At 47.4% G+C, this 25,566-nt stretch overlaps 1 protein-coding gene across 1 annotated transcript in view; it reads left to right on the forward strand.

Moving 5' to 3' along the window:
- The window catches only part of LOC142590420 (uncharacterized), a 184,607-nt gene that overhangs the window by 146,960 nt on the left and 12,081 nt on the right, over positions 1-25,566 (forward strand). Inside the window, exons 7-15 of the mRNA XM_075702516.1 lie at positions 1,780-1,945; positions 3,619-3,746; positions 4,474-4,521; positions 5,822-5,885; positions 6,618-6,699; positions 9,281-9,361; positions 11,195-11,326; positions 12,729-12,808; positions 16,911-17,016. Of these exons, the coding sequence (XP_075558631.1) occupies positions 1,780-1,945; positions 3,619-3,746; positions 4,474-4,521; positions 5,822-5,885; positions 6,618-6,699; positions 9,281-9,361; positions 11,195-11,326; positions 12,729-12,808; positions 16,911-17,016 (887 nt within the window). The remainder of the gene's footprint in view (positions 1-1,779; positions 1,946-3,618; positions 3,747-4,473; positions 4,522-5,821; positions 5,886-6,617; positions 6,700-9,280; positions 9,362-11,194; positions 11,327-12,728; positions 12,809-16,910; positions 17,017-25,566) is intronic.

The following is a 25,566-nucleotide window of genomic DNA, read 5'->3' on the forward strand; positions in this document are numbered from 1 at the left end:
GGAAGAAGAAAGAGGGCAATTACAAGTGCACTCACTTCTTTGTGTTTCATCAATGCAGTGCTCTAGTTCCCTAGCGGTCAAATACTAACTAGCTTAACTACCCATTCTACCGTATTTTATGTCCGTTGCTAAACAAAAGCCTCTCCCAGCAATTTCCAATTGCTACAATGTTCAAGCAATCTCAGATGCACTGGCAGCGTCCCCTTTTCTTTCTTAAAGTGAAACTTTTTTTTGCGAGCACCCCTGTTTCTCCCTTGCCGACTGTGGCTGCCACCTGCTACTGCTGCTGCTCGTGCATTCTTGCCGAATAGCTTACACTCGACTGCGGAACGGGGGCACCATCTAGGAGCAAGGGCTCGCACTACTTCACCAGTAACAGTGGAAGGTAGAGGCGGGAAGCCAACTGCACAAGTGCATCGTTGAGCGCTGGCAGAGAGGGTGAGGGGAACCATGACGCGGAGAGCCGGGATGAGACGAGAGAGAGGGCACCAGAGGAGATGGCGTCACTTTGTGCATGCAGTACGCCACCTGACAACCACACAGAGGGTCCCGTCTACGCCTCCAAGGGGAGGTCAGGTACTCCAGACGGTTCCTACTCCTGTGCTTGCGATACTTCCTCCAGCTGCTGCAGCACAGCTTACGTAACCAGATGTGTATTGCTCACCTGCATTGCAAACACTCACGCACAACAAAAAAAAGCCTACTTGCTGTGCCTTTAAGGTGTGCTCGTTCTTCAGCACCAAAACACCAAAGTGACCTCCATAAACACATGTGATTAACCATTATGTTACATATATGTGTTCCATTTACAAGACATTCATTTCCTCTATAAAGTACCTGAAGTTAACAAAGCATTCGGTTTCACTTTGCACTCGCATTCAATACACACAAACTCGTGTTTCAGCACTCCTTATGCATTTACAGAAAGCTTCGCTGCATATAGATTCCAACAGGGCTTGTTGAATCTGCTGGACTTTTTCTTGGCAATTGGCCATTTTGTGTGGGATATTCTGAATAAGTGGCATTGTGCTTTGGTCAGTCTTGAGGAGGGTCACCACCTGGAAACTCGATTTGTCTTGGAATTTTTCATGTGGGCACCTTGAGGGAGACTGTTGTGTTCACAACTGAAGATGTTCTGTTGTTGCTCACCCTTTGCATGCACTTAGCGTATTATTTTTTCTTCTTGATATTACATGTGTTAAATGTGTTTGGGTTATATATAAACTCGCACGCAGTGGTTCCAGTAATTTGGAAGCGGGTGTGAATCTTAGCGCAGCCTAATGTATAATAGCGTAATGAAGAACACGAACATAAGAGGATGCAGACATGCACAGCGCTAACTTTCTTCAGTGATGCTTCATTTTGGAAAAAGAGTCGTGCCTATTTAATCCACCAAACACATTACATGCATGTGTAGAGATCTGTGAAAGCATACAAGAAAGGAGTGTCTTTCTGGGCCTCCTTATATCTGCATTTCTACTTGTACTGCTACTATACCTTACCATGTGGCATCAGCAGGCTTGTTGATTGGAATATGCTTGATTCGAGGAAACACCTATAGGTGGATGAGTATAATATCGAATGTAAGGGCAATGGGGTCAGAAAATTTTGGGTTGGGCGAGGTAGACCTGACAGGAGGTGCTGCTGGTAAAGGGATTTGGGAGAAAGGCCTGCATCGTCTCACTGATGCGACAGGTTTGCGACCAGTGACAATGTCTTCACCATTCCTAACGTGCCATTCTGAACGCACAACATTCTCGGCTCCTGTTCTGTGTCCAGGTGGAGCAGTGTCGGGACGCCCTGGCCGCAGAGATGTTCGGCCTGATCGGCAGGGAGCCCGAGTTTGCACACCTTCTGGTCCAGTGGTACCAGCTGCAGGCCGACCACCACCGACGGGCTCTGGCGCACATTGACGCCGCCCTGCCCGGCCTCTGGGGTCTCATCGGTGAGGCTTTAAAAAAGCAGCCGGCTTTTTCTCTGTCCCACCTAGCGGCACTTTAATAGCACAGGTGCTGTAGCTGTGATGGTGGCGAATTTCACTTCTGGTAATTAAACTTCGTCAGCATATGCAAAATTTGGTGCAATTATCAGGATATTGAAGATTAGGCATGACATAGACTTGCTTGTAATTAGCTATGTGTTAGTATGTCTTTGTGGGGTGGATGTCAAACAAGGGTCTGTACAAACAGGTTTGCATTTAAGTTTTATGATTATTTGGAGGGCAACATGCTACTGTTTGAAGTGAAACCAGAGGAATGCAGTTACAAGAGAAAATGTGGCGACAGTGACTGTTTTATGTATAGTGTGTGGAAATGGTGCAGAAAACGTTGTGCGTGTTTTGTTAGCACGCTAGATAGTAGTTACCTCACTTAAGGTCTTGGATTTCAATGAGAGTATGTGAATGATGAAGGAATTGGGGGCAATTGGAAAAAAATAAGACAGTTGGAGCACCGCTGGTGTAATGGTAGAAAATAAACAACACAATGAACATTACTATTGCGGGCAGTAAAATATTTCAAGATTTGATGATAATGTTGTTAGTCGGAACCATGGATATTAAGGGCTGTGAAAGAAGGCACAAAAGCTTGGTGATACCAGCCATCAGGTTGTTTTATAGATGCTCTTAAAGTCTATCCGTCAATCTTGCACAACTCGGGCATTCAGAAAAGTATGGTTGGCATTGTTTGTCTGTGACAAATTCAGTTCTGTGAACCACAGTGGCTACGCAGTGCTTGTAACTTCAAAGCGTCTCTGTGCTCATTTGAGCACGGTCAGGCTCTCTGGCGTGAATGTCAACTCTTACTAACAACAGGTTATGTCTACCTTACATTCAATGTTGTTGGCTTGTTGGTTGAACAGGTTGTTACTACCACTTCCCTTCTCTTTTGTGGGAGGCAACCTGTTGACAGAAAAGTACTGGTACTTCTTGCAAACAGTAATTGTTTACTAAGCCACTGCGCACTCTGCATCCACAAATGTTGTACCTGCTGGTGAAATTAATCGACAGATAGAAAAATTTGTTCGAGTGACAATAAGTAGATGCGCAGAAAGTTGTTGAATGGCAAAGGAGTAACACATTTGCGAAGATTCTTTGCCTTTCTCTGTGAATTGGTTTGCATGTATTTGCGCAAAACTTTTTTGATTGTTTAACTGCAGGCAAAATTCTATGCACAAGCCATCTCGGGGTTCAGGATACTAGGAACAGTCTAGCACTCTTGTTGTGTGCAAATTTGTGACGTGCGTCGCTGTGTGTGGCAGTATCACTGCAGGGGTAGCTAGTTGCATGTTCTGATCCGTTCGCTCATTGTAATTGTGGGACCCGCCGTCGTTGCTTAGTGGCTATGGTGGTGGGCTGCTGAGCACGAGGTCGTGGGATCGAATCCTGGCCACGGCGGCCGCATTCCGATGGGGGCGGAATGCGAAAACACCCGTGTACTTAGATTTCGGTGCAAGTTAAAGAACCGCAGGTGGTCGAAATTTCCGGAGTCCTCCGCTACGGCATCCCTCATAATCAGAAAGTGGTTTTGGCATCTAAAACCCCATAATCTAATCTTGTAATTGTTTGTGGGAGCCAGCCGGAGTGCTGCACGAATGCCAGATGTGTGGGCATTGCTGCAGGCAACTCCCCCCAGAAGCCGGTGTTTGGCTTTCCCCTGGAGGAGCACCTGCGGGTGAACGGGCGCCGCATCGCCCTGGTGGTGGAGAAGTGCGCCGCCTGCCTGCTCGCCTCCGGCATGGACGAGGAGGTGAGCGCACTTTGTAGTCGGACAGGCCGCCGAGTGGGACGCCGCGAAGGCCATCACTCAGTCAGGCCTGGCCTCTGTCGCAATCTATGCAGGCACGAAAAAGTGAATTGGCAGACTGTATTGAAGTGTGAAGTTTAGTGGAAGACAAATTGAATGGATTCGGCAAACATTTTTTTATGTTAATTGGCAAAAAGTGCGGTTCAAGCTCATTAACTGTGAAGAAGGGACAAGGAAATAAGCACGTTCAGAAGAAACAAAATTACTGATATTACTGCCCGAGTAAATTGCAGTACTAGTCACATAAATGCAGGAAAGTGGCATAGAATTGGACACCGAACATGTGACTGATATTGTGGTTGAATTGAGTTTGGCAGGCCATGTAATCCGTAGTGCAGGTCTATTAGATGGTCTATTAGAGTTACAGAAAGGGTGTCAAGGAAAGAGAAAGGCAGTACAGAATGGCACGCAAATCCAGCAGTTACAGCGATGACGAGGATAGAAAATTCGCAGGCGTAGGAGGAAGTCAGCTGATGCAAGACAGAGGTGTGTTGGGAGAGGACTTGGGCTTCCATGTAAAATTTAAAAAATGGGCGAATGATAATTTATGAAACTCGTTCCAGGTGTGGCATTGGGCTCAGAGGCAAGGTGTTGTGTGACAACAATGGCGTAGCATAACATGACAGCACGAGCAACTTTTGTTGATCGATTCTGTTGCATTCTCTTGCAGGGGCTCTTCCGCATTACGGGTAGTGCTTCGAAGATCAAAAAGCTCAAGGTGAGGATGCCTTTGCTTATCCATAAGTTTCTAGCCCGACATGCGGGGATATTTTTGTAATTGGTTGCTTTCATTCTTTGTATGTGCTTAATGCACGCATGAAGGGAACATTGCTTGTAACTTTGCGCACTACAGTCTGGTGACAAAGACCCATACATGTAGACACAGTTGTTTATACCTGCTTTAGAATAAAGAAATCTTGTGCCATTCTCTTTTTTTCCTGTACGTAAGAAAACTCACTGAATATTGTTACAGAGAGCTGAGAACTTGTGAAATTTTTCTCTTTTTGTTCTTTCCTACCTTTAATTCTTTTGTATATGGATGTAGACTGTCATATACCACTGTCATATTTATTTATTTAAGCATTCCTTAGAGGTCTCAAATGAGGCATTGGGTAAGGGGTCATCACACCAGAAAAGCAAATGGATAGGTAGCAGTAATTATTTATACAACAGAATACGCAAACATTAGAGCATTACAGATATGTGCGCATGCACACACACACAAACACCACCACATGTTGCTAAGGAAATATAATTTCCGTAAGGATGTCGTACTGTGGGGCCCTGAATTAATTTTGGCCACCCAGCTTTGTTTAATGTGGACGACCTGGGCATGCAGTTGTGTTGTCTCCACGTAAATATTGTTACGCCGCTGTGCACAGTATTGAAGAAGGGGAACACGAGCTCAGTGTTGAACACGATATGGGACAACTTGCCCGATCTGCCCTTGCCTTGTAAACATGGGTCGGGCATACTCGCTCACGAGAGCCTCGACTCGTTACTTGCTCCACGCTTATTTTGCAGGCACGTTGTGAAGCGTTAGTAGTGAGTGATGGAGGGTGCGAGTGAGTATTAACGGGTGTCAAGTTGTCGTTTGATGCGAGTAGGAATGAAAACCGGTGACGCTGAGTTTGAGTGGGCGTGAGCAGAAACGTGAACGTGAGTGTCGGTGAGTGCTAGTGGGCACAAGTACGAGCTTGACTGGGTGCTGGTAATTGTGACTAAGGAGGTGACCGAGGGGGCGAGTGAGTGTTAGCAGGAACGTGAGCGAGTACCGGCAAGTTTCAGTGCACATGAGTGGGAGTGCACAGCCTGCAAGAATATTGGTGAGCGAACATGAGTGAGTAGCCATCAAATCTGCCAGTCTGCACTTGTAAATAACGCGTGAATATGTTTCTTTGTTTGCTCATTCCTTGTACTACAGTATGAACTTGCTAAAACCCAGCAGGGTGCATTATTAAATGTGATGTCTTGGTTGACGCAAGTGCTAAATTTCTGTGCACTTTTCTTCATTTTAGAGCGCGTTCAACGCGGGTTTTGCTGACATGAGCGAGTTTGAGAGGGACCCCCACACAGTGGCGAGTGAGTTACAGGATTTTCATATGGGATTTGTGCATGCGTGCGTGTGCTTGTGAGTGCTTTCTGGAGAGCCCCACCGGCTTTTCTCCACTCCTTGTGATCAAGGGAGACAACATACATTTTCTCTTTTAGAGATTAGCAGCAGTATTGCATGAAACTGTCAGACGGCTGGTGAGCAGACTTAGTTTCGAGCGCTTCTTTTTGTGGTTGTACTAAATTTATCAAACTGCTTAACAGCGGCCTGTGCAGCCTTTAGAGATGTTGTCATTGTGTTGGCAATTATAGGTGCCTGTATTCATTGTCGAGATAACTGTGACATTATAACAAACTGGTAATTGACGTGAAAATGCCTTTGTTATATATCTGTTATAGCATATACTTGTTACTTGCCAATACACGCAAGAAGCATTACATATGAAAGACATTTTAAACTAACTTTGTTATGTCTGTAATTCATTATATCCATGTTCGTTATAGCAAGGTTAGACTGTATAAAGGTGCTTTTTTATTTCTGTTGCATGCAAAGAGGCATTCCAGCTTGTCATATTTAATCCATTCTAGTACACCCTCAAGTGTAATGTGCTCCCAAATGTTATGGCTTGTAAATAAACAGAAATGGCCACTACTCTGACTCCCAGCCTTGAGCATGAAAGTCAATTCTCTGTGCACATCTTTTCATCTCTGGGCAATGCTACTATTTTCGCATCATCTCCTACTCAACCTCTTTTCTCTCAGGTGTGCTGAAACTGTACCTGCGAGAGCTTCCCGAACCTTTGATGACCTTTGCCCTGTACGAAGAGTGGATGAAGGCTGCAAGGTGCGCAGCTCCACCTGGAGTAAAAACGATATTAGAAAACTGTGCGTTACAAGCAAATGCCACGAAAGGCTGGAAAACAAGGAATGTGGCACAAAAATTTACTTAGCACTGAGGTACAGTCTACTTCCAATAATTCGACGCTGACAGAACCGGCGAAATTGATTGAATTTTCCGGAAGATGGAATTAAACCAAATGCAGAAAAAACGGCGAAGCATGCCGCTGACTCATTTGGCAGTGCTTGCCCTTGTTGCACAATGGCAGTCGGTTTTCTAAAGTCAGCTTTGCCTCAGAGTGTTATGAAGTCACCTTTACTGCAATACATTATTGTTATGTGGCAAAGGACACGTTATAATCTGATAAATACCGTGATTGGACATTGTGAGCTACGGTTATTGCTTGAAGATCATCCTAGGGCAAGGCCGCCAATAGGCATTTATGACAAGAAATTGAAGTGTGTTCATTCTTCCCTAAGCACCACCGGGACAGACGCTGCCTGGCACTAAAGGGGTTGCTATTGGGGTCACCATAGGGCTTGGGTGCATTCAGGCTTACTGGTCAAGTTCGAATTATTCGGCGAAGGCCAATTTTGAGGATCGGAACAACAAAAAGTTTGGGCCCATAGGAATGCATAAGTGCCTACCAGGACCTTCAGTCAAGAATGAATTATCCGTGAAACCAAATTAACTGGAGTCGAATTAGCAGAAGTCTACTATATCAGCATGCACAAGTACACACTGCATAAGGACCATGTTGCTATGCAGTGATCTAAGGTGTGTGTGGACTGATCTTTCATGTTTGTATTTTTTTCTTTGCTTTTTGTTTTCTATAAAAAAGAGCGGATCAGTCGCTTTCCAGTGATTCCCAAGAATGAGTTTACTGTGAATGGGTGTTCGAAAAAAAGCTAAATGTGTATAAATGTGTACATTGCTTGTCCTAACGAAGTAGTGATAGTATATTTTGTTGTTTTCATTGTAGTGCACAAACTATGGCTCCCGCTGTCCTGTCAGTTAGTAGCGCCACCATTGGGTACTTTTCATAACCTTCACGAATACTATGACACTGGAAGTTAAAAGGAAAATACAGAAATTCTAAGATTGGAGCGGTTTTAGCACAGTTGTTTGAAATTTGCAATACAGTGAAACCTCGTTAAATTGTAGTTGGCCGGAGCTCGGGAAAGGTACGTACTAAACGGTAGTACTGTTTAACCGAATAGCATGAGATCGCCCATTTACCTGTCAAAAACGGAACTCAGAGAGTGCGATGAAAGGGAAAAAAACATGCAGTATTTATTCACTTCGCGCGACAAAAGCGTTATTTTCGGTTGATGCCGCGGCAGCACGCCGACGACAGCGGCCTCAAACTTACTGAAGCTGCGTGCCAGCTTTTCAGCCAGCCCCCTCTTCTCGGCAAACACTCGCATGGCAGATTCCTCGTTGGTGTTACGTATTCACCGTGCACGTGCGCAGTAGTGCTGCAGAAGTCCCGGGGGCGCCTTTTTCATTACGGGTGCCGGAGTTTGGAATAATTTTCATTTGGAATAGAGTTACGTTATTGCGCCCCTATTGTCGTCGCGACGATTGCATTCATGAGGCTGACGCAACGCGCAGCTTATGCCACTGCCGGGCCTCAATCGCCCGTGCTATCGCTTTCCGTGTCGTCCTCGTCACTGTCGCTAGTCGACACTTCGGCAACAACAGAGGCAACGATGGCGAAAAGTCGAACCTCGTAGCCGACATATCTTCGCGGTCGCAGCAGCGCTGCCGAGCAACTTCTTCGCAGTCCAAATGCCACACACTGTAGTCAACAGCAGATCCCTGTTGCGTGTCAGCGCCGACTTCTTCGTGTCACGTTCGATAGCACAGACGATGTCTAATTTTTCTTCTATGCTGAGCACCCGGCGTCTTTTTTATCCAAGCTTCGGAACGACGCGAGTCCTCGCTTGCACGACGCCAGCTCTCTGGCACCGCGTCGAAATGATGTTGATGTTGATGTGGCTTCACGCGCAAACGCACAGGGCGCTTGGAGGGCGTTGTTCCGATCTCAGAGGCGTGTTGTTCTGCCGGGCCGCCCGATGGAGACGGTGCAGCGGCGTGTTTGCGCGACGAAAAGTTCAACCGCTACGTTTTAACCAATGCGTACGCAGTAAGCTGGTATGGTTTATGCGGATACGAAACACATTATGTTCAATGGCCGCTGAGTCGGGGATTTGACTTTACTACTTTTAAAACGAAACTACTGTTTAAGCGGGTACGGTTTAACGAGGTTTTACTGTATATAGCTAACCACAATAGTTGTTTAAGTGCACAATTGAACAAGTAACAATTTTTTTTTTGCTATTTTGCCACACGGACCTCGGCTGTAAAAAATGATTTTTTTCCTGGATCCCATGCTCCAGAAAGTTCTGCAGTTCAGGGCAACGTTGATGTAATGCATGTAAAAACTAGGGCCATTGTGCACATCGCACTTGCGTGATTCCAACAAATTCCCTAGCCTAGAATCCGTAGCACAAATTCCCTAGCACGGATCTAAAGTCGAGGAATGTCCTACACGTGCTGATTGAAGGACCTTGTATTTCTGCAGCGTTCCCGATGCCAGTGCTAGGCTGCAGGCTTTGTGGCAAGTGGTCAACAACCTTCCCCAGGCCAACCACGACAACCTCAGGTGTGTCACCTCTCTTTTTGGTCATTCTATACTTTCTAATTTGATTTCCTTTAACTTGTCAATATTGTAAAGGCAACCAAGTTGTGGCAAGTGGATATTTGAATGTCTTCAAGAGTAAATTGAATGTCTTGCTGTTCAATCTCCAGTCAATCCATTCCTCAAGATGAATAGGTTCTATTCAAAATTTCAAACACACTTGAAATACGTTCTTGATTACAGAACTGAACGGGAGGAAAGGGGGTTAACCAGGGGGCCCGATTTTTATTAAGCACATCATATGATGCCAACAAACAATGACACCGGGGACAATACAGCGAAAATTAGTCGTATTTACTGAACGAATTAAATGATAAATTAATGGGAATGAAAGTGCACGAAAAGACAACTTACCGCAGGTGGGGAACGATCCCACGTCTTTGCATTACGCGTGTGATGCTCTCCCAATTGAGCTATCGTGGTGCGATTTTCCCATCTACTTCCTTGGGTATTTAAGTTTTTTACTAGTAGGACTAACCCTGGGAGTGTTAGCCAGCGCCACCACTCACAAACGTTGGCAGCGGATGTGGAGCATCCTTTCTCCCGCAGGTGTCAAGAGTATGTGATCTTCTTGGGTGAAGGCAATGGGCAAGTTGTTTCTTCATGCACTTTCATTACCTATAATTTATCATTTCTTTAAATCATTCAGTAAATACAAATAATTCACCCCGTGTTGTCCTTGGTGTCATTCTTTGTTGGCATCTTATGCTCTGCTTGATTACTGGTGCATCCTGGTCAACAGTAAAATTAATGAGAATTTTAAACAGCTTACCAAAAGGGCTGGCAGTCTTGAGCGAAACTGTAAGCTCTGTGCTTTGTGTTAAAGAATAATACAGTTGAATGTCTTTAATTTGTTCCCGCTTAATTCGAACATTCGGTTTACTCGAACTGACACTGGGGTCCTGCCAAAGTGATGTGTATTCTAATAGGCGAAAACACCCGGTAATTCCAACGCTCAAGCATTTGCGATGGTTAATTCGAACATGCTGCGCTCCGGCAATGCTCTCAGCAGCGCGGCAAATCACGCGGCGGTGCCTCCGACCAGTAAATCCGCTGGCAGCCGTAGCCACACCACGACAACGCTAGGCCTAGCTAGGCCTAGTGTTGGCCTAGGCGCTAGGCCTAGCTACTTCGATGTTCGTTACCAAGATTCTTGCTGTACGGTGCTGTGTTTTTCATTGAAACGATTCGCCGCTGTTAGCAATGGCACTGACTCCATCTTTGTAACCCTCACCAATGGCTTTGGAGCACAGAAAGCATGGCACATTGCAAATACTGGTTCCCAAATGTCAGCTTCGCCTCAGTACAGTAGTGTTACGCGGTGAAGCACACCAGAAGTTAGCAGGGGCCATTGTTACGGGACGTGGTATGTTGGTATGTTTCCTTTGGCTATACACGCGTGCACCCATCGTCTTCTACCAAAGTACTTCGGATGTGCCTGTGGCGATTGGAGCCCTTGGGGGCAGTAAAAAGCAAGCATTCATTTTTTCTGACGTTTTCACGGCCCCTAGGGAGGCCAGAAATCAGACGTTGTTAATATGTGTGAATAAATCTTCTGGAACTTCCCGCTTATGAATTGGCTCAGTGCTCACGTGTCACTGCAAGTAAGTCCTACATGCAATTAGATTCCTTTAATTTGAACAAATTTTTGGGCCCCTTCGAGTTCGAATTATGAAAATTCGACTGTATTTGGCTCGAGTGTTCATCTTGGCATTGTCTTGGCAACCAAGCAGGCTTGCAAAAAAAAAAAAAATTGAACGAAAAGGTTTCTCTAAAGCCTGCTTCCTTGCCTGTCAGGTATGTGGTGAAGTTCCTGGCTCGCCTGGTGGGCCACCGAGAGCAGAACAAGATGAGCTCGCAGAACATCGCCATCGTCATAGCCCCCAACCTGGTCTGGCCCAAGGAAGAGAACCAGTCCCAGCACATGGGGTGCGTAATGTGCCTCTCCTCTCCCCTCCGACTCGACTTTCTGCTTGGGCTGTCAGCTTTCGTTTTACCCACCACAGTAACTCAGTGGCTGCGGCATTGTGCTGCTCAGTTCGAGGTCACAGATTTAATCTTGGCCACAGCAGGCATACTATTTAGAAAGGGAAAAGTACGAAAACGCTCGTTGGAGAACTGCAGGCGGTCAAAATTAATCCAGAGTCTCCCCACACTACAGTGCGCCTCATAATCAGGTTGGGGTTTTGTAACATGAGAACCCCAGATTAATTTAATTTTTGTTTTTCATTTGCTGATTTAATGTAAGCACTTCAAGTATCCGAGGGCATCGGAGTTGTTTCCAATGCCCTATTGTTCTTTGGTGGAACAAGAGTCCAATTAATCTGGCTAACAAAACACACCTGCAGCATAGTTAGTGGTCCAGGAGCAGTGCTACGATTTGAATGTGTTGTTTTGCCTACTAAACTTGGCGGCCTAAAAAAATTGAGCTAGTTGGTTATTCCTGACTCGAACTCTGCGGCGAATAAGCAGACGAGAATTGTGAAGGGTTAAACAGACGCAAGCGGTTCTCTCCATTACCCTTCTTCATCCTCACCTGCCAAATCTTTCAAGTCAAAGCCACAGTCTGCCTGTGGGAGATGAGCTAATTGTGACAGCACCGTCTCCACCCCTTTCTGGGTCAGTGACTCCTGTAGGAATCGAGGTTTTGTGGGGAATATACGACACCAAGAAAAAACAAATAACATAGCCAACCTCATAAATGTGACTGTCGGCAATGTTAATTTCATAATTTGTCGACTTTGCGCTGCAGATAATTGCGGCTCTCCCTGTTATTTCACGAATGATGAAGCGCTGTTCCAAACTGAGGTTAGGCCTCTGTATCTTTTGAGTGTGCGGTCTGATGCACATCACCTACCTGAGGTGATACTCAAAGCGTCTTTAAATAAACTGTACCTGTATTTCGTACCTTTTTTATTGGGAATTAAGGACTCCGATGAACCACATGCTGCTTACGGCACCCTGAGTTCTCGGCTGTTCACGAGAAAAAAATAAACTCCAGTGTGAATTTTTTTCTTTATTCTTCCCTACCTTTTGTCACTCAGATGCTTCAGAGGGTTGAGGTGTTCTGAAAACTATGTGTAGGACCATTCTTTATTTCTGCCCTCAACGGGATGCACTGATTTTGCAGTCGGGAATCGTGTATGTGGTATTGTGCTGAGCAGCAGGACGCCGTAGCCATTGTGGCTGGTAGAATGTGTTTATGGCTCCCTGTTTCATAAAAGAGAGGCTCAGAAGTGAGTCCACAGCTGTTCATCAAACATGTTTTCTCTTTCTGATAGAAGTGGTTTGTAATTCGTCGTTGATTGCATTTCTCCTTCCTATTTTCTAGTGTCAACATGGGCATAGCCAACATGCACAGCTCCATTGTGGACACCCTGGTCAACTATGCGGACTGGTTTTTCCCAGGAGGTTGGTAGAGCTCTTCCTCCATACATAGTTATCCACTGCCAGGTCTATCTCGTTACAAGCTTGGTCTACACTGTGTATTGACAGTAATTTACAGTATTTATAAACGGCAAGGGCACTTTGCAGCAATACTGCAAAAAATGCAGTCAACAAGTTGTTGAATTGGTAAACACTGTGCGGCATTTATGTTTTCATTTTGATACAGTGTGTCCTTGCAGCATTCAAAATTGCTTATGAAGTGAGAAACTTGTTTAAAGGGACCTTGAAACGATTTTGACAATCTTGTACAAACGTACCGAGTCATTAGAGTAGGCCCTTCTGAACATTAAGTGACGCTTTTAAGCACTTCGCGTAAAGCGCATAATTTATTATAAGACTTTAAAAATGTGCGTCGCTGCCAATCACAGTGGTGCCGCTCCCGTGATTTTTCAGTCGCCCCTTTACAATCTACCGTATTTACTCGCGTAATGAACCCACTCGCGTAATGAACCCACCCCCCACTTTTGTCGTCGAAAATTGAATTTTTTTTTTTTTTTACGTCGCGTAAATAACGCGCACCCGCCCGCAGGGTCGGTGTTCAGCATGTTCGCGTTATCTCGGCTCAATTGGCCGGCGCTGTCGACTGTCGACGATCATAAAATTGTCTGATCGCGCAGTGATAAAATAAACATCATTTGAAGCCAACGATGCTGAACACCGGCGACGCGAACGCGGGTGACGCAGGCGTCGACTGCACGCTTTCGTTGATCGTTCATTGACCTTGCATGATTCGTTGGTGGATGCGCAAAGGGCTTTACTGGGGCGTCCTCTTTGAAATGGGGTGACGGCAGTTTCCACCACGCTCGGCTATTTTCTTTGTATTTCTCGAACCAATTTGTCAAACTTCTCTAGATTCTTTTTTTTTACAATGATGATGATGATGATGCAGGTTGCCGAGTGCCATCTATTAAATGCAAAGCAAACCTCTGCTTATAGCGCCATGCATGCGCAGTCCTATTTTGTTGCTGTTTAAGTGCTTCGCTACGACCTTTGCATTATTTCGTGCGTGCTGTGCATTTTCTGCGCGTTGTGCGATGGGGCGTTACGCTAGCTACACGGCCGGTTTTAAGCTCAAAGTCGTGGAGCATGCTTTGGAGCATGGCAATCGCGCGGCTGGACGGCATTTTAGTGTAGACCCCGTGCGTGTGCGCTACTGGAGGAATCAACAAGAGGAACTCAGAGCGACGAAGAAAGATCGCCGGGCCTTTCGCGGGCCGAAGCAGGGCAAGTTTCCTCGCGTCGAGGAAGAAGTTCTGAGCTATGTGAAGAGGCTCCGCAACGAAGGATGTGCCGTATCCCACGAGCTGATACAGAATCACGCGCGGGCCACTGCAAGAAGTCACGGCATTGCCGCGAGTGAATTTAAGGCGAGCAGTGGTTGGACGACTCGTTTCATGCGCCGGAACGTGTTGTGCCTCAGAAGGCGTACTACGTTATGCCAGCGGCTGCCGGCAGACTGTGGGGACAAAGTGCGTGATTTCCACCGCTTTGTCATTCGGATCCGTGAGGACAAAAAGTTCCTGCTGTCGCAAATCGGGAACGCGGACCAGACGCCTATAAACTTTGACATGCCAAGAAACAGCACTGTCGATATGAAAGGTGCGAAAAGTGTGCAGGTTAAGACGACGGGCGCCGAGAAGCAGCGGTGCACCGTGATGTTAGCTGTAACAGCGGACGGCAGGAAGCTGCCGCCGTTCGTCGTCTTCAAAAGAAAGACTCTGCCAAAGGGAACTCTTCCTGCCGGTATCCACATTCGCGCCCAGGAGAAAGGGTGGATGTCGGCCGAGCTGGTGTCCGACTGGCTGAAAACAGTCTGGGGACGGCGGCCCGGGGCTCTTCTCCTGCCATCGCTGCTTGTTATGGACAGCTTCCGCGGCCATCTGGAAAAAAATGTCCGCTGCCGAATGAGCGAGTTACGCACGGACCTCACTATCATCCCAGGTGGCTTGACATCAGTGCTGCAGCCCCTTGATGTTTCCATTAATAAGCCCTTTAAGGACAACGTGCGCCGGCTCTATACAGAGTGGATGGCCGCGGGAAACCACGACCTGACTCCCGCAGGTAAGATTAGAAGGCCCACCATCGACATGCTCTGTCGATGGATTCTAGAAGCATGGAGTGTGATTCCCAGCGAGATGGTCGTCCGCAGCTTCAAAAAGACTGGCATCTCCAACAGCCTCGACGGCAGTGAAGACGACGCGCTGTGGGAAGACGACGACGCCGACGAAGTCGCAAGCGATATGAGTGGAAGCGTGGATTCAGATAGCGAGCCCGAGTGAGACAGACCATAAGCAGCCAGCAGCATGAAAATAAAAATGAATTTTTAATTCACATTCATCGCGTACGTGTTTTTACTATAAAGGTAAGGTTGGGATTGCGATTTTCCTATCTTCATTGTGACATGAAATTTCGACCTAAAAAATATCTAAATTTTTTTTCCCCGCGTAATGAACCCTCCCCCCAAATTTATGTCAACTTATCTGGAAAAAAGGTGGGTTCATTACGCGAGTAAATACGGTACTTAGATAGCACAATTGACGTCTGTTGGGCGAGCTATCCGATTGGTGGCTATGTAAGTTGCATCATCAATGATCATTCCAACTTCATGGTGAACAAACATTATTCGCAATAGTTGGAATGTTGGTAATTTGTTTTTATAAAGAAAGTAGCAGAAAGAATACACAATGACAGTTTACAACACTCAAGCACTTCTGGCACACACGAGGTGTCGTCTGCTTGTTTTACAACGTGCTTCGTGTTGACGCAAGCTGCACAGTCAGTGCTTCATGGGTTTTTTTCTCACAGGGACCACGAATCACCCTTGCTGCATTGTGGGCTGCAAATTTATCAATTGGCGAAATGTCAAGCTGTGACATCGTGTCCCTCAGCGAGGCAGCCCATCTGTTAAAACGCCTAGATCACCTGCGTGAACTGGAATACTGTACAAGCTCGGCAGTGCTACAGAATGCTTGCAATGCATGCTGCTTAGGTCGTTCTCGCTGGGGATTCACAGGCAAGTGTTTAGCGGAAAGGCAGCTCAAGGAGAGGCTACGTACGATGGCTCCTAGACACTGGAAGTAGGCGTCACGACATTGCATTGTGCGGCAGAGCCAGTGATGGCGGAGCTTAGCCCCGATCACTCGGCAAACAAGTTGAGGAGGAAAAGCATGGCTAGGGAGGAGGGCAACTTGTAATCGTTCGTAGTTCTCTTAATATGAGACACTTCACTTGTGGTGCGAATATTTTACTCTAGCTGTGCGTCTACAAAATTTGTCCGAACCATTTAAAGGACCCTTTAGCACACGTGTTTAGCATTCGTTTCAAGTTTTGAGCATTGGCACTATATTTTGGTTACCCAGCTGCATGAGAAAGTCAGCTTAGCAATTTTGGATGCAGAACTTCAGATGGGCAAAATATCTCGCCTAGTGATGTAGCATTGAGAAAAAAAATGTGGTTGTTTTCAAATAAACTTTAAGAAATGGGGCTAGTTGGACCATTAGGGTGACAGAATGGGTACCAAGAGAAGGGAAGCGCAGTAGAGGACAGCAGAAGACTAGGTGGTGCAACGAAATTAGGAAATTTGCGGGTGCTAGTTGGAATCTGTTGACGCAGGACAGGGGTAATTGGAGATTGCAGGGATCGCCGCGTCGAAAGACTTTGTAGACCAGAAAGCGTGCAAAGTGTAGGATTGGTGGGAATGACACTTTGACATTTGCACACCAGTTCCTCGCGTCGTTATGGGCTTCCATGGTGTCTACTCATGTGGCGACGGTTGTTTATCGGTAAACAAGGATCACATTGCATTTTAATGGAACAGAAAACAAAGTTTTCATAATGTTTACATCAGAACAACAACCCAACCACGTGAAAGAACGTTAATGTTATGAGCATAACTCAGATCTCACAGCATTGTGTTTTGTGCACGGACATTGAGGTAAATAAACTTGGCCTCCATTTTTGCCCCTTAGTAGCCAGTATCAGGTAATCTAGACTGAATCAGTGTCGTGCAGTGTCCCATTGAGAGAGCGTAAATGTGTGTTTCTCTTTGCTTTCATTGCACGTGCAGAAGAAGACTTCTCCCCCTCCCCCACGAGGACCACTGCACCAACCGAGGGCCACCAGCTGACCCACCAGGCCACCACCAATGGTGATGTCGATGGTCACTTGGCAGGGTAGGGTGAGAGGGTCTTTGTTGCTCTCGTTCATGCTTGCTTCTCTCCAGCCTCTAACTCTGCACTTGTCCTCTGGCTGCCTGCTGCAGAATGTTGTCCTGCCATGACACTCGCAAATGCACCGCGCACTCGCTTTTGGCACTCTTTCATTACAGGCACACTGTACAAAAAAAAAAGTGGGCAGTCTCGGCCGATGGGAGAAGCATTGGAAGCGATAGAAAGGTTTAGCATTGATCTGAAGCTCTTTGGACAGTGTGCTTAGGGGGGAGGCTACCCTGGAGACCGAACTTTTTTATTTTTTAAGATATTCAGATGAAACTTTCAGGGTACGTTCACACCACCAAACTATGAGGAACTGCAAAGTTTCATGAATATATATTTATTAGTTCCAGAGTTATTGAGGTCTAACTAGGTGATTCATGTATATGCCTGAGGAAGAGCCTGGAGAAATGCCAGGACATCGCAGGAAGCTGGAATTCACTGTGATTATCCCTTAATAGATATCCCAGGGGGCTAAAGAGCCCTTTTCTTTAATTTCCCCTCCAAAAAGTTTTAAGACAACTTTGAATTTGATGTAGCCAGTAATGACCACATTCATCAAAAATTAATTGCTTATTATAAATTAACTGCACCAGCTTTCAAAAAAAAGAAGCCTGTTACCCCCTGGCGAAGTCATTCAGGAACAGAATAAAAAACAGCATACAAATCTGAAGAGCGGTTCTTGAGATATCGCCTTCCCCAGCACCACTACTAGTGAAAAAATCCATTTAGAGAAAACGGGCCTTAAAGTTGAACACATGTTTTTTTTATTAGAAAGCTCCTGCGGAGCTTCTAATTAGCTCTTGCGGCTCCAGACACACTCTGTGTATTGGATACACGGGGCCGACATGTTCGCATGACACAGCACGCCAGGCAACTTCTGCTATGCAGCAGAAACTGCACCATGGTAGCTACTAGGCACCTCGCAACACGGGCATGATGATGAGTGCTGCCATTGGCGTTCCAGGCGTCGCACCTCAATGATGCACTTGATGAGACAGGAGAAAGACCATCAGCCTTTGTAGCTTCAAGAATGCTGTATGTATACAGTGGAATCTTGTTGATACGACCTTCACGGGAAGAGGGAAATGAAACGTATCATCCGTAAATCGTATTATTGAAAGCAAGCTCCACAAAAAGGCATGATTGTAGGAGTACTCAGGTGGCAAACTCAATAGCAAAGATTTGTGTGGCGCTGAGTGATACTGCTCTGCATAACACATTATGCGGAGCAGCATCATTCGATGCCACGTGAAAGTGGCCAATGCACTTTTATTCAGCAACGCTGAAATAGCTCACTAGTTTGTGCTAAACGTTCTTCTTTTCAGCATCCGTATAAAAGTTTTGGAAGTAAAAAAAGAAAGCCACCGTTTCCTCACTTAAGGGGGGACACGGGTTGTGGCGACCAAAAATCGCGAAAAAGCTCGATTTTTTTTTATTGCATTTTTGAAATGTACAGCTATTATTGCATCTACATTGTTAATTTCATACCGATAACATCAGTATTTTAACTGCAGTGATGCCTTATACGACATGTACTAGCTGAATTTCAGGTGGAACTTGCGCTGAAACGGCACATCTTCCAAAACGCGTGCCTGCTCTTCCACGCACGCTAGCACGGGCATCTTGTCCTCATTTGAAAGAGGCGACTTTTCCTTTCAAATTCCCACCAGAATGCGCCCCATTCAGCCATTGGTCACTTAGAAAATGCGCAGCAAAACAAGATACTAGAACGCCCTCCTATTCATAACTCGGTGCATGTGACTTGAACTTGCCTCCCAATTGACGGAACTGCATGGCCACCTTCTTCTCCGCACTTGGAGCCGCGCATTGAGGTGCACCATCTTGCCCCAGTGTCAACGCGATGCCTGAAACTGAGCGCAAATTTCGAACGCAGCACAAGTTTGGTGCAAAAAAAGTGCGACGGACGCTCATAGAAAACTTAAAGAAACGCTGCTCAATACTGCAAAATGCCCAGGACACCACAACCACAGCGTCCGATGCCGAAAACGTCAATGCAGCAACGGCAGGCCTAGCGACTGCATCGGCTGCTGCGGATACTGTGACTAGTCCGTCTGCCGCGGGCCCTTCGACCAGCGCTCGTGTACGGCAAGATACGATCTACCGGCAACCCTCCAAGCTGGAGGAGGAGGAAGCGAAAGCCAAAGCAAAGCTATCGGAGTTGTCTTCCGCTCCAATGACGGAGAGGAAACGCGAGTTCGTGGGTGACAGTACCGACGATGCACTTTGCCTGCCTGATGGGACTATGTTTACGATTGTGGATTTGAGTACCGTGAACAGTTCATTAACGTTTGCGAACTGCAGTATCTGCAATGGTGCCTTAAAAATCGTCCGAGACGAGCGGGAATACGGACTCGCTGTGAAGCTGCGTTTTATGTGCGCAAACTGTGGAGAGATTGCGTCAGTGTGGAGCTCGCCACGCGTTCACAGTGCTGAACAAATGAAACCCTTTGCTGTGAACGTTTTGGCTATGCGTTGCCATGCAGGCAACGGGGAACCGACAGACCGCTTTCAACGACGTTTTCTCATTGACGGGCATCAGCCGTCGAGCTCTTCACACGAAAATGTGGCAGAGCTACGTGAAGACGAAGTTGACACCAGCGGCCGATTGCGCGACGTGTAATATGACGAGCGACTGCGCGCTGTCAGTTCGCAAACTTTACGCCGAACTGAACGTAGGTCATACTGGGAACATCGCGGTGTCGTATGACGAGTCATGAATGACCCGCGGTCATGCGTACCACATCGGCGTTGGCACCGTGATTGAGTTGTTCAGCGGACTTGTGCTCGAATTTGTTGTATTGAGCAATTTCTGTACTTGGTGCGAGTCGGGGTCTAAGAAGAGTGACCCTTCCTATGGAGCCTGGAAGAATGGCCACAAGTGTCAGAAGAACACTAATAAGAAAACTGGGAAGATGGAGGTGGAAGCTGCCCTCATCCTTTTCAGGCGATCATTGGAGCGGCACAATCTGCGGTATACAACAGTGCTTTGTGACAGGGACAGCCGCAGTTATCTCGCTTTACAATATGGTGAAGTGTATGGGTATATCCCAATCGAAAAAGAGGACTGCGTGAATCATGCGCAAAAGCGCATGGGGATGGCTTTGCGTAACTTGGTGGCAAAACACAGAGGCCCTGGACATGAATCTTTGTGGAAAGGGCCACTTGGCAGTAGACGTGATCTCCAAGTTAACCTCATACTATGGATGGGCTCTGAAGACCCACAAAGGAGACGTAGATGCCACTCAAAATGCAGCGATGGCCACATATCATCACATTACATCAAACGATGGTGTGGCTAACCACACTCTTTGTCCATCAGGCCCAAACTCCTGGTGCAAGCAAAATGCTGCAGCGGCCAAGGGTGAGCCGGTTCGAAAACATCCTCAAAAGCTTCCTCCTAATGTGTGTCAGGCTTTACGTCCCATATATGAACGTCTTTCAGACAAGAAACTGCTGCAATGTTTCCAGCGTGGTAAAACGCAAAATAACAGCGAAAGCCTGCATTCGATAATCTGGGCACTGGCACCAAAAGACCGGCACGCTTCTTTATTCATGGTGGAGGCTGCTGTGGCAGAGGCAGTATTAAAGTACAATGCAGGCAGTGCAAGGGCCTCAAAGGACATAATGAAAGAACTATGTCTAAATCCAAGCGAGCAAAGTCGCACCCGCATGGCCGAGAAAGATAGGCGTTGAGTGGCACCATCAGCCAAGAAGCGCAAAGCATCAGAGAATTTGCGCCAGTTCCTCAAAAAGCGGCACACAGGGGCTGGGAGTTGGCAGGACTACATCGCCTGGTGCCTATTGAGCTGTTCCAGCTGTAAATTTGTAAATAAAAAAGGGTTTTGCACGTTTTCTCACTTTTCTCAAAACATGTTTTTGGGTCACTTCACTAGACTGTCGGAGTGATATCTCACGATCTAGAAGAGCTAGAGCATGAATTCTTTCTTTAGCAGAAAGCCTAATCTGCTTACAGTAGAAGCCCGCTGTTACGTTCCTCACTGCTGTGTTTTCCCGGCTCCTACGTCACTTTCATCCGGTCCCCGCGTAGATTTCATAGGATCCAATGTATAAGGAACCCCGCTGTTACGTAGTAGCTGTGAAAACGTTCCCGCATGATGCGTCGCAACCCAAACCCGCCTGGGCTAAAGTAGGCAACGCGCTCCAACTGCCATTTTGGCTTTTGACGAGTTTTGACCGGGCTTGGCTATGGAACTGGCTGCAAGAAGCCCCACGCCAGTTCGAGAGGCTGCCACTAGGTGGCCATTCGTGAAAAATGCTGCCACTATCATCACTGTGATTACGGTCACTGCATGGTTTGTTGGACGGGTCGACTCACGGAGGAAGGAAACTCGGGAGAGGCAGTGACGTCACTCTTCGGGAAGCTATAGCTAAAGGGAAGCTGGAAGTTGGCGTTACTCCACCTATCGGCTCAGCTCTCCTCTCTTGTTTACATTTCTCGCGAAACCACGCAGCGCTGCGCGCAGCCGGGCTGCTCTGACGCGCGCACTCCGCAGCAATACTAAACAATCGTCAGAATGATTATGCCAAAGAGGGCAAAATTTCTTGCGGATATTCATTCGTCCGTTGCCGTTGCCTGGTGCGGTGACAACGAAGAGCACGAGCCGCATGATGCCGGGGAGTTGCCAAATCCTAGCTCTGGAGAAGCCGTCGCGGCTCTGGACCTCCTCCACAAGTACGTCGCGCCTCACAGCGACGCTGACAGCAATGCGGCCTTCCAGGCTATTGAGAAACGTGTGGTGATTTCTAGCGAGCGAAACAAACAGCATGCCACCATTCTAGACTTTTTTTTAAGTTCTAAGCGCACTCTGGGTGGAAATAAATTGTCTATAGTTGAAGCTGCACTTTTTTCATTCATTTTCGAAGCTTTCCTCACTGTTGTGTTTTCCCGGCTGTTACGTTTTTTTTCCTCAGTCCGGTGAAAAACGTATGAACGTGGTTCCACTGTATTACAAAGTGCTGAGAGCAGAAATTCAAATTTATGCGCATGTATATTTCCATGTTATTAATTTTCTTTTGGTGTGGTAGCCTTAGGTCAAGGAAAGAACTTTGATCACCTGCAGAATGGCTAATTAGAATTTCATTTGAAAACTTATTGCAGCATTGCAGTTATTGCACATTATAGTATCTAGCTGTGCAGTAATATTCACTTTCTGCTGAGCAGTTCTTTTTCCATTGTCTCCGTAAAAAATAGAGTGGCAGCACTGTCAATCTCCTGAACTAATGGACCTACAAGAAAAATTATTGCATATTTGAAATCAGCACGAATCAAATTTGGACATAAGATGCGGGAAATAATTTCCACAACCCATGTCCCCCCTTAAGAGATTTGCGAGGTACAGTGGAACCCCGATTATATGACTTTCTCGGGACCGTGACAAAGCGTCATAAAATGCGGGTGTCGTAAAATCCGAACATAAATTATGCCTATAAAAATACTACTTATTTCGCACGATGGATTTACGAAAAACTTCAATGTAAACTACTAACATACTCTGCAGGGCTTGGAAACCCAAATTACCAAAAAAGTAAATGCGATAAGAATCAATGCTGCAGTACAGGTACCAAGCATGCATTATTCAAACGAACCTTTATGGCACTCCACTGCCCACTGCCGCGATTCCCGCCAGCCGGCGCGAACATTAAAAAAAAGTCTAAGTTTCTTTTGGACCTTGTTTGATCCTTGAACCAAGATCTTTCGCTCGAGTTGGGCAATTTCTAAAAGGAGGTCTTCTGCACCGTCACATGAACAGATGAAGTTCCGGATGCCGTCTATGTGCTGTAGCACCTCGCCGAACGTGGTAGGCACAGGCACGGCATCTGGGGCGTCGTCGTCCTCCTCATCCGATGTCGCAGCGTTGTCGGCACTAGGCAAAGCCTCCTCGATGGCGTCATCCACCGACACCTCGCCGCAGATCGCAGCGTGGTCGTCGGCCTCCACGTACTCGGCGAAGTTCGCGGTGAGGTTTAAACCCTCGAAATCGTTGTCGGCGAAGCCTGCATCGGCCTCGAGCGGCGTCAAGGTTGTTGCATCCCCGGCAGAGGAGGCAGTCTCTTGCTTAAAGCCACAGTGCCTGAACGAGTTAGCAATTGTGTTTCGCAACACTGCGTTCCACGAACTGGCAATAAAATGCATGTTGTCGAGCACAGTCACATTTTTTTCCGCCTCGCTGTGCTCCATAGCTGTCAGCTGACGCTGCACTAACTGCTTCCGGCACCCCTGCTTGACGCACTTAATGATGCTGAAGATTCGGGTATCTTAAGGTCCTGGGCAATGGTGGCGTTCATGGCTCCATGCCGCTTTTCCGCTTCCTCGATAATATTCAGCTTATCGCCAAGCGACAGAACTGTCCGCTTTCGGGACATGGTGCGTCGCGTTGCTCCACACAACTCAAAACCTCCGCTGAACGCTGGTCGCTAGGGTTACGACGAAGAACACGTGCGATAAACCTAGGCCTCTCCACGCTACCTTGTCGGCAATCGGCTGCTGGGAAACTGGAAGGAGAGAAATGCTTCCCCAGCGTGACGAGAGGCGACGCCGTCGAGAAGAAAGGGAGAAAGTGATTGTGGAGAAGAAAAGGCGCTATTTGAGCACAGCGAGCGTCGCGGGCAGCTGCTGGTGGGGGAGAGAAAAACGAACGCACTTCGCGAGGGTCGTCACGATGGTCGTTGTATATTGCCGCTAAGTGTAACGCGCCAGCGCTGAGAAAGAAGTGACTGGAACGCGCGCTCGGCAAGAGATGGGTGCTGAAGAAGAAGTAGGAGAGGCTGAGGACGCCGGCTGGAGTTTTGTGTACGCCATCTTGTACAGCTGTCTGTCTTTTGCCTTTTCGTGACAAAACTAGTGGAGGTGCGGGGTACGTTTCATCCGATGCAACAAACCCCTCCAGGTAGCAGGAGTACCAGCCCTATACTAGTGGACACCCCTGTTCACCGAGCCAGCAGGAGAATCCAAGGATTGCCTCCGGAGCTTGATCATCGCTCCGCAGCAACATCGACGCCCCCACGGACCAGTATGGAAGGAACATTGACGTCTCTTTCGACCATTATGCAAGGTACGGCCACAACGGCAACTCAGTACCTGTTGCAGAATCTCCGAGTGCCGAAAGTCTTCCACAGGGATATCTTCGAGGATCTAGAAGACTGGCTAGCCCAATTTGAGTGCGTTGCCGAGATAAACAAATGGAGTGACGCGGCGAAGTTGAGAAATGTCTACTTCAGCTTGGAGGACGGTGCTCGCATTTGGTACGAGAATCGAGAAGGGCTCCTCAAATCGTGGCTCGAGTTCCGCCGTGCCTTGCTGGAGACATACACCAATGCTGATCGCCGCGAACGAGCCGAACGGGCTCTCCAATCTCGCATTCATCTGCCAAATGAAAGCATGACATCGTACGTAGAGGATATGACGCGCCTCTTCTGTCGGGTGGACCCTACCATGTCAGAGGAAAAGAAGCTGCGCTATCTAATGCGGGGAGTTAAAGAACAGCTATTTGCTGGCCTGCTTTGAAGCCCGCCGAAGACCGTGGCTGAATTCTTAACTGAAGCCACGATGATGGAAAAGATGCTGCACCAGCGCTCAGCTTTCTATGAAAGGCAAATGAACGCTACTTCACCTTCGGACCAGTGCTCCGCTACGTTTGACAGGCACGCGAATGCTGCTTCACTGACGGACGCGGTTGCTTTTGGGAACCTGGACGCTCTCCGAGATGTTATCCGCTCGGTAGTGCGTGGTGAGCTCCAACTGCTTAGCAGACCACCTCAGCCCACGCTGGGTTCCATTTCTGCCCTCGTGAGAAGTGAAGTGCAGCAAGCGATCCAAGGTCCCGTTCCAAGCAGCAATGCGCCGCCTGTGACAACGCCATTGCAGCGGCCGTCGTATGCGGAAGTTCTGGGGTGAATCCACGTCTTACGCCGCGTCATACGTCCCGCCGCTCCCATCAGGGCAACCAATCTTAACGTATGGAGGATTGGCGTCCGCTCGTAAGGAAATTTGACGTCTCGCATATCCCGGGCAGAAGGCCTATGTGCTATCACTGTGGAGAAGCCAGTCACATATACCGCGAGTGCCCATACCGCCGCCTCAGACTGCAAGGTTTTGCCGTGGATTCACCGAGGCCCAGGTATGGCGAAAGGCCTAAGGCGATTGAAGAGTACCTGAACCAGCAGGGTATGCCACTGTTCCCGCGGCGGCAGTCGCGCTCGCCGTCCCCCAGGCGATCTTCCCCAGCTCCTAGAAGCCCTCCAATGGCACCGCAGGGACGATCGCCAAGCCCTCACCGGGCAAACTAAGAACAGCGACCTTCGGGGGCGAGGCCGCTGATAATCACCCTTCCGAAGACCTCCCATGACGCTAGCACGGTCTATTCAGAACGATTCAACGACGACAGCAGCTGAACTCAGCGACAGACTCTCGCTAGACATACGTGTTGTGCTCGATGGCCGCCACATTAGTGCGTTATTGTACACGGG

This window comes from Dermacentor variabilis, chromosome 8, assembly GCF_050947875.1.
Source record: "Dermacentor variabilis isolate Ectoservices chromosome 8, ASM5094787v1, whole genome shotgun sequence".
Lineage (NCBI taxonomy): Eukaryota > Metazoa > Arthropoda > Arachnida > Ixodida > Ixodidae > Dermacentor > Dermacentor variabilis.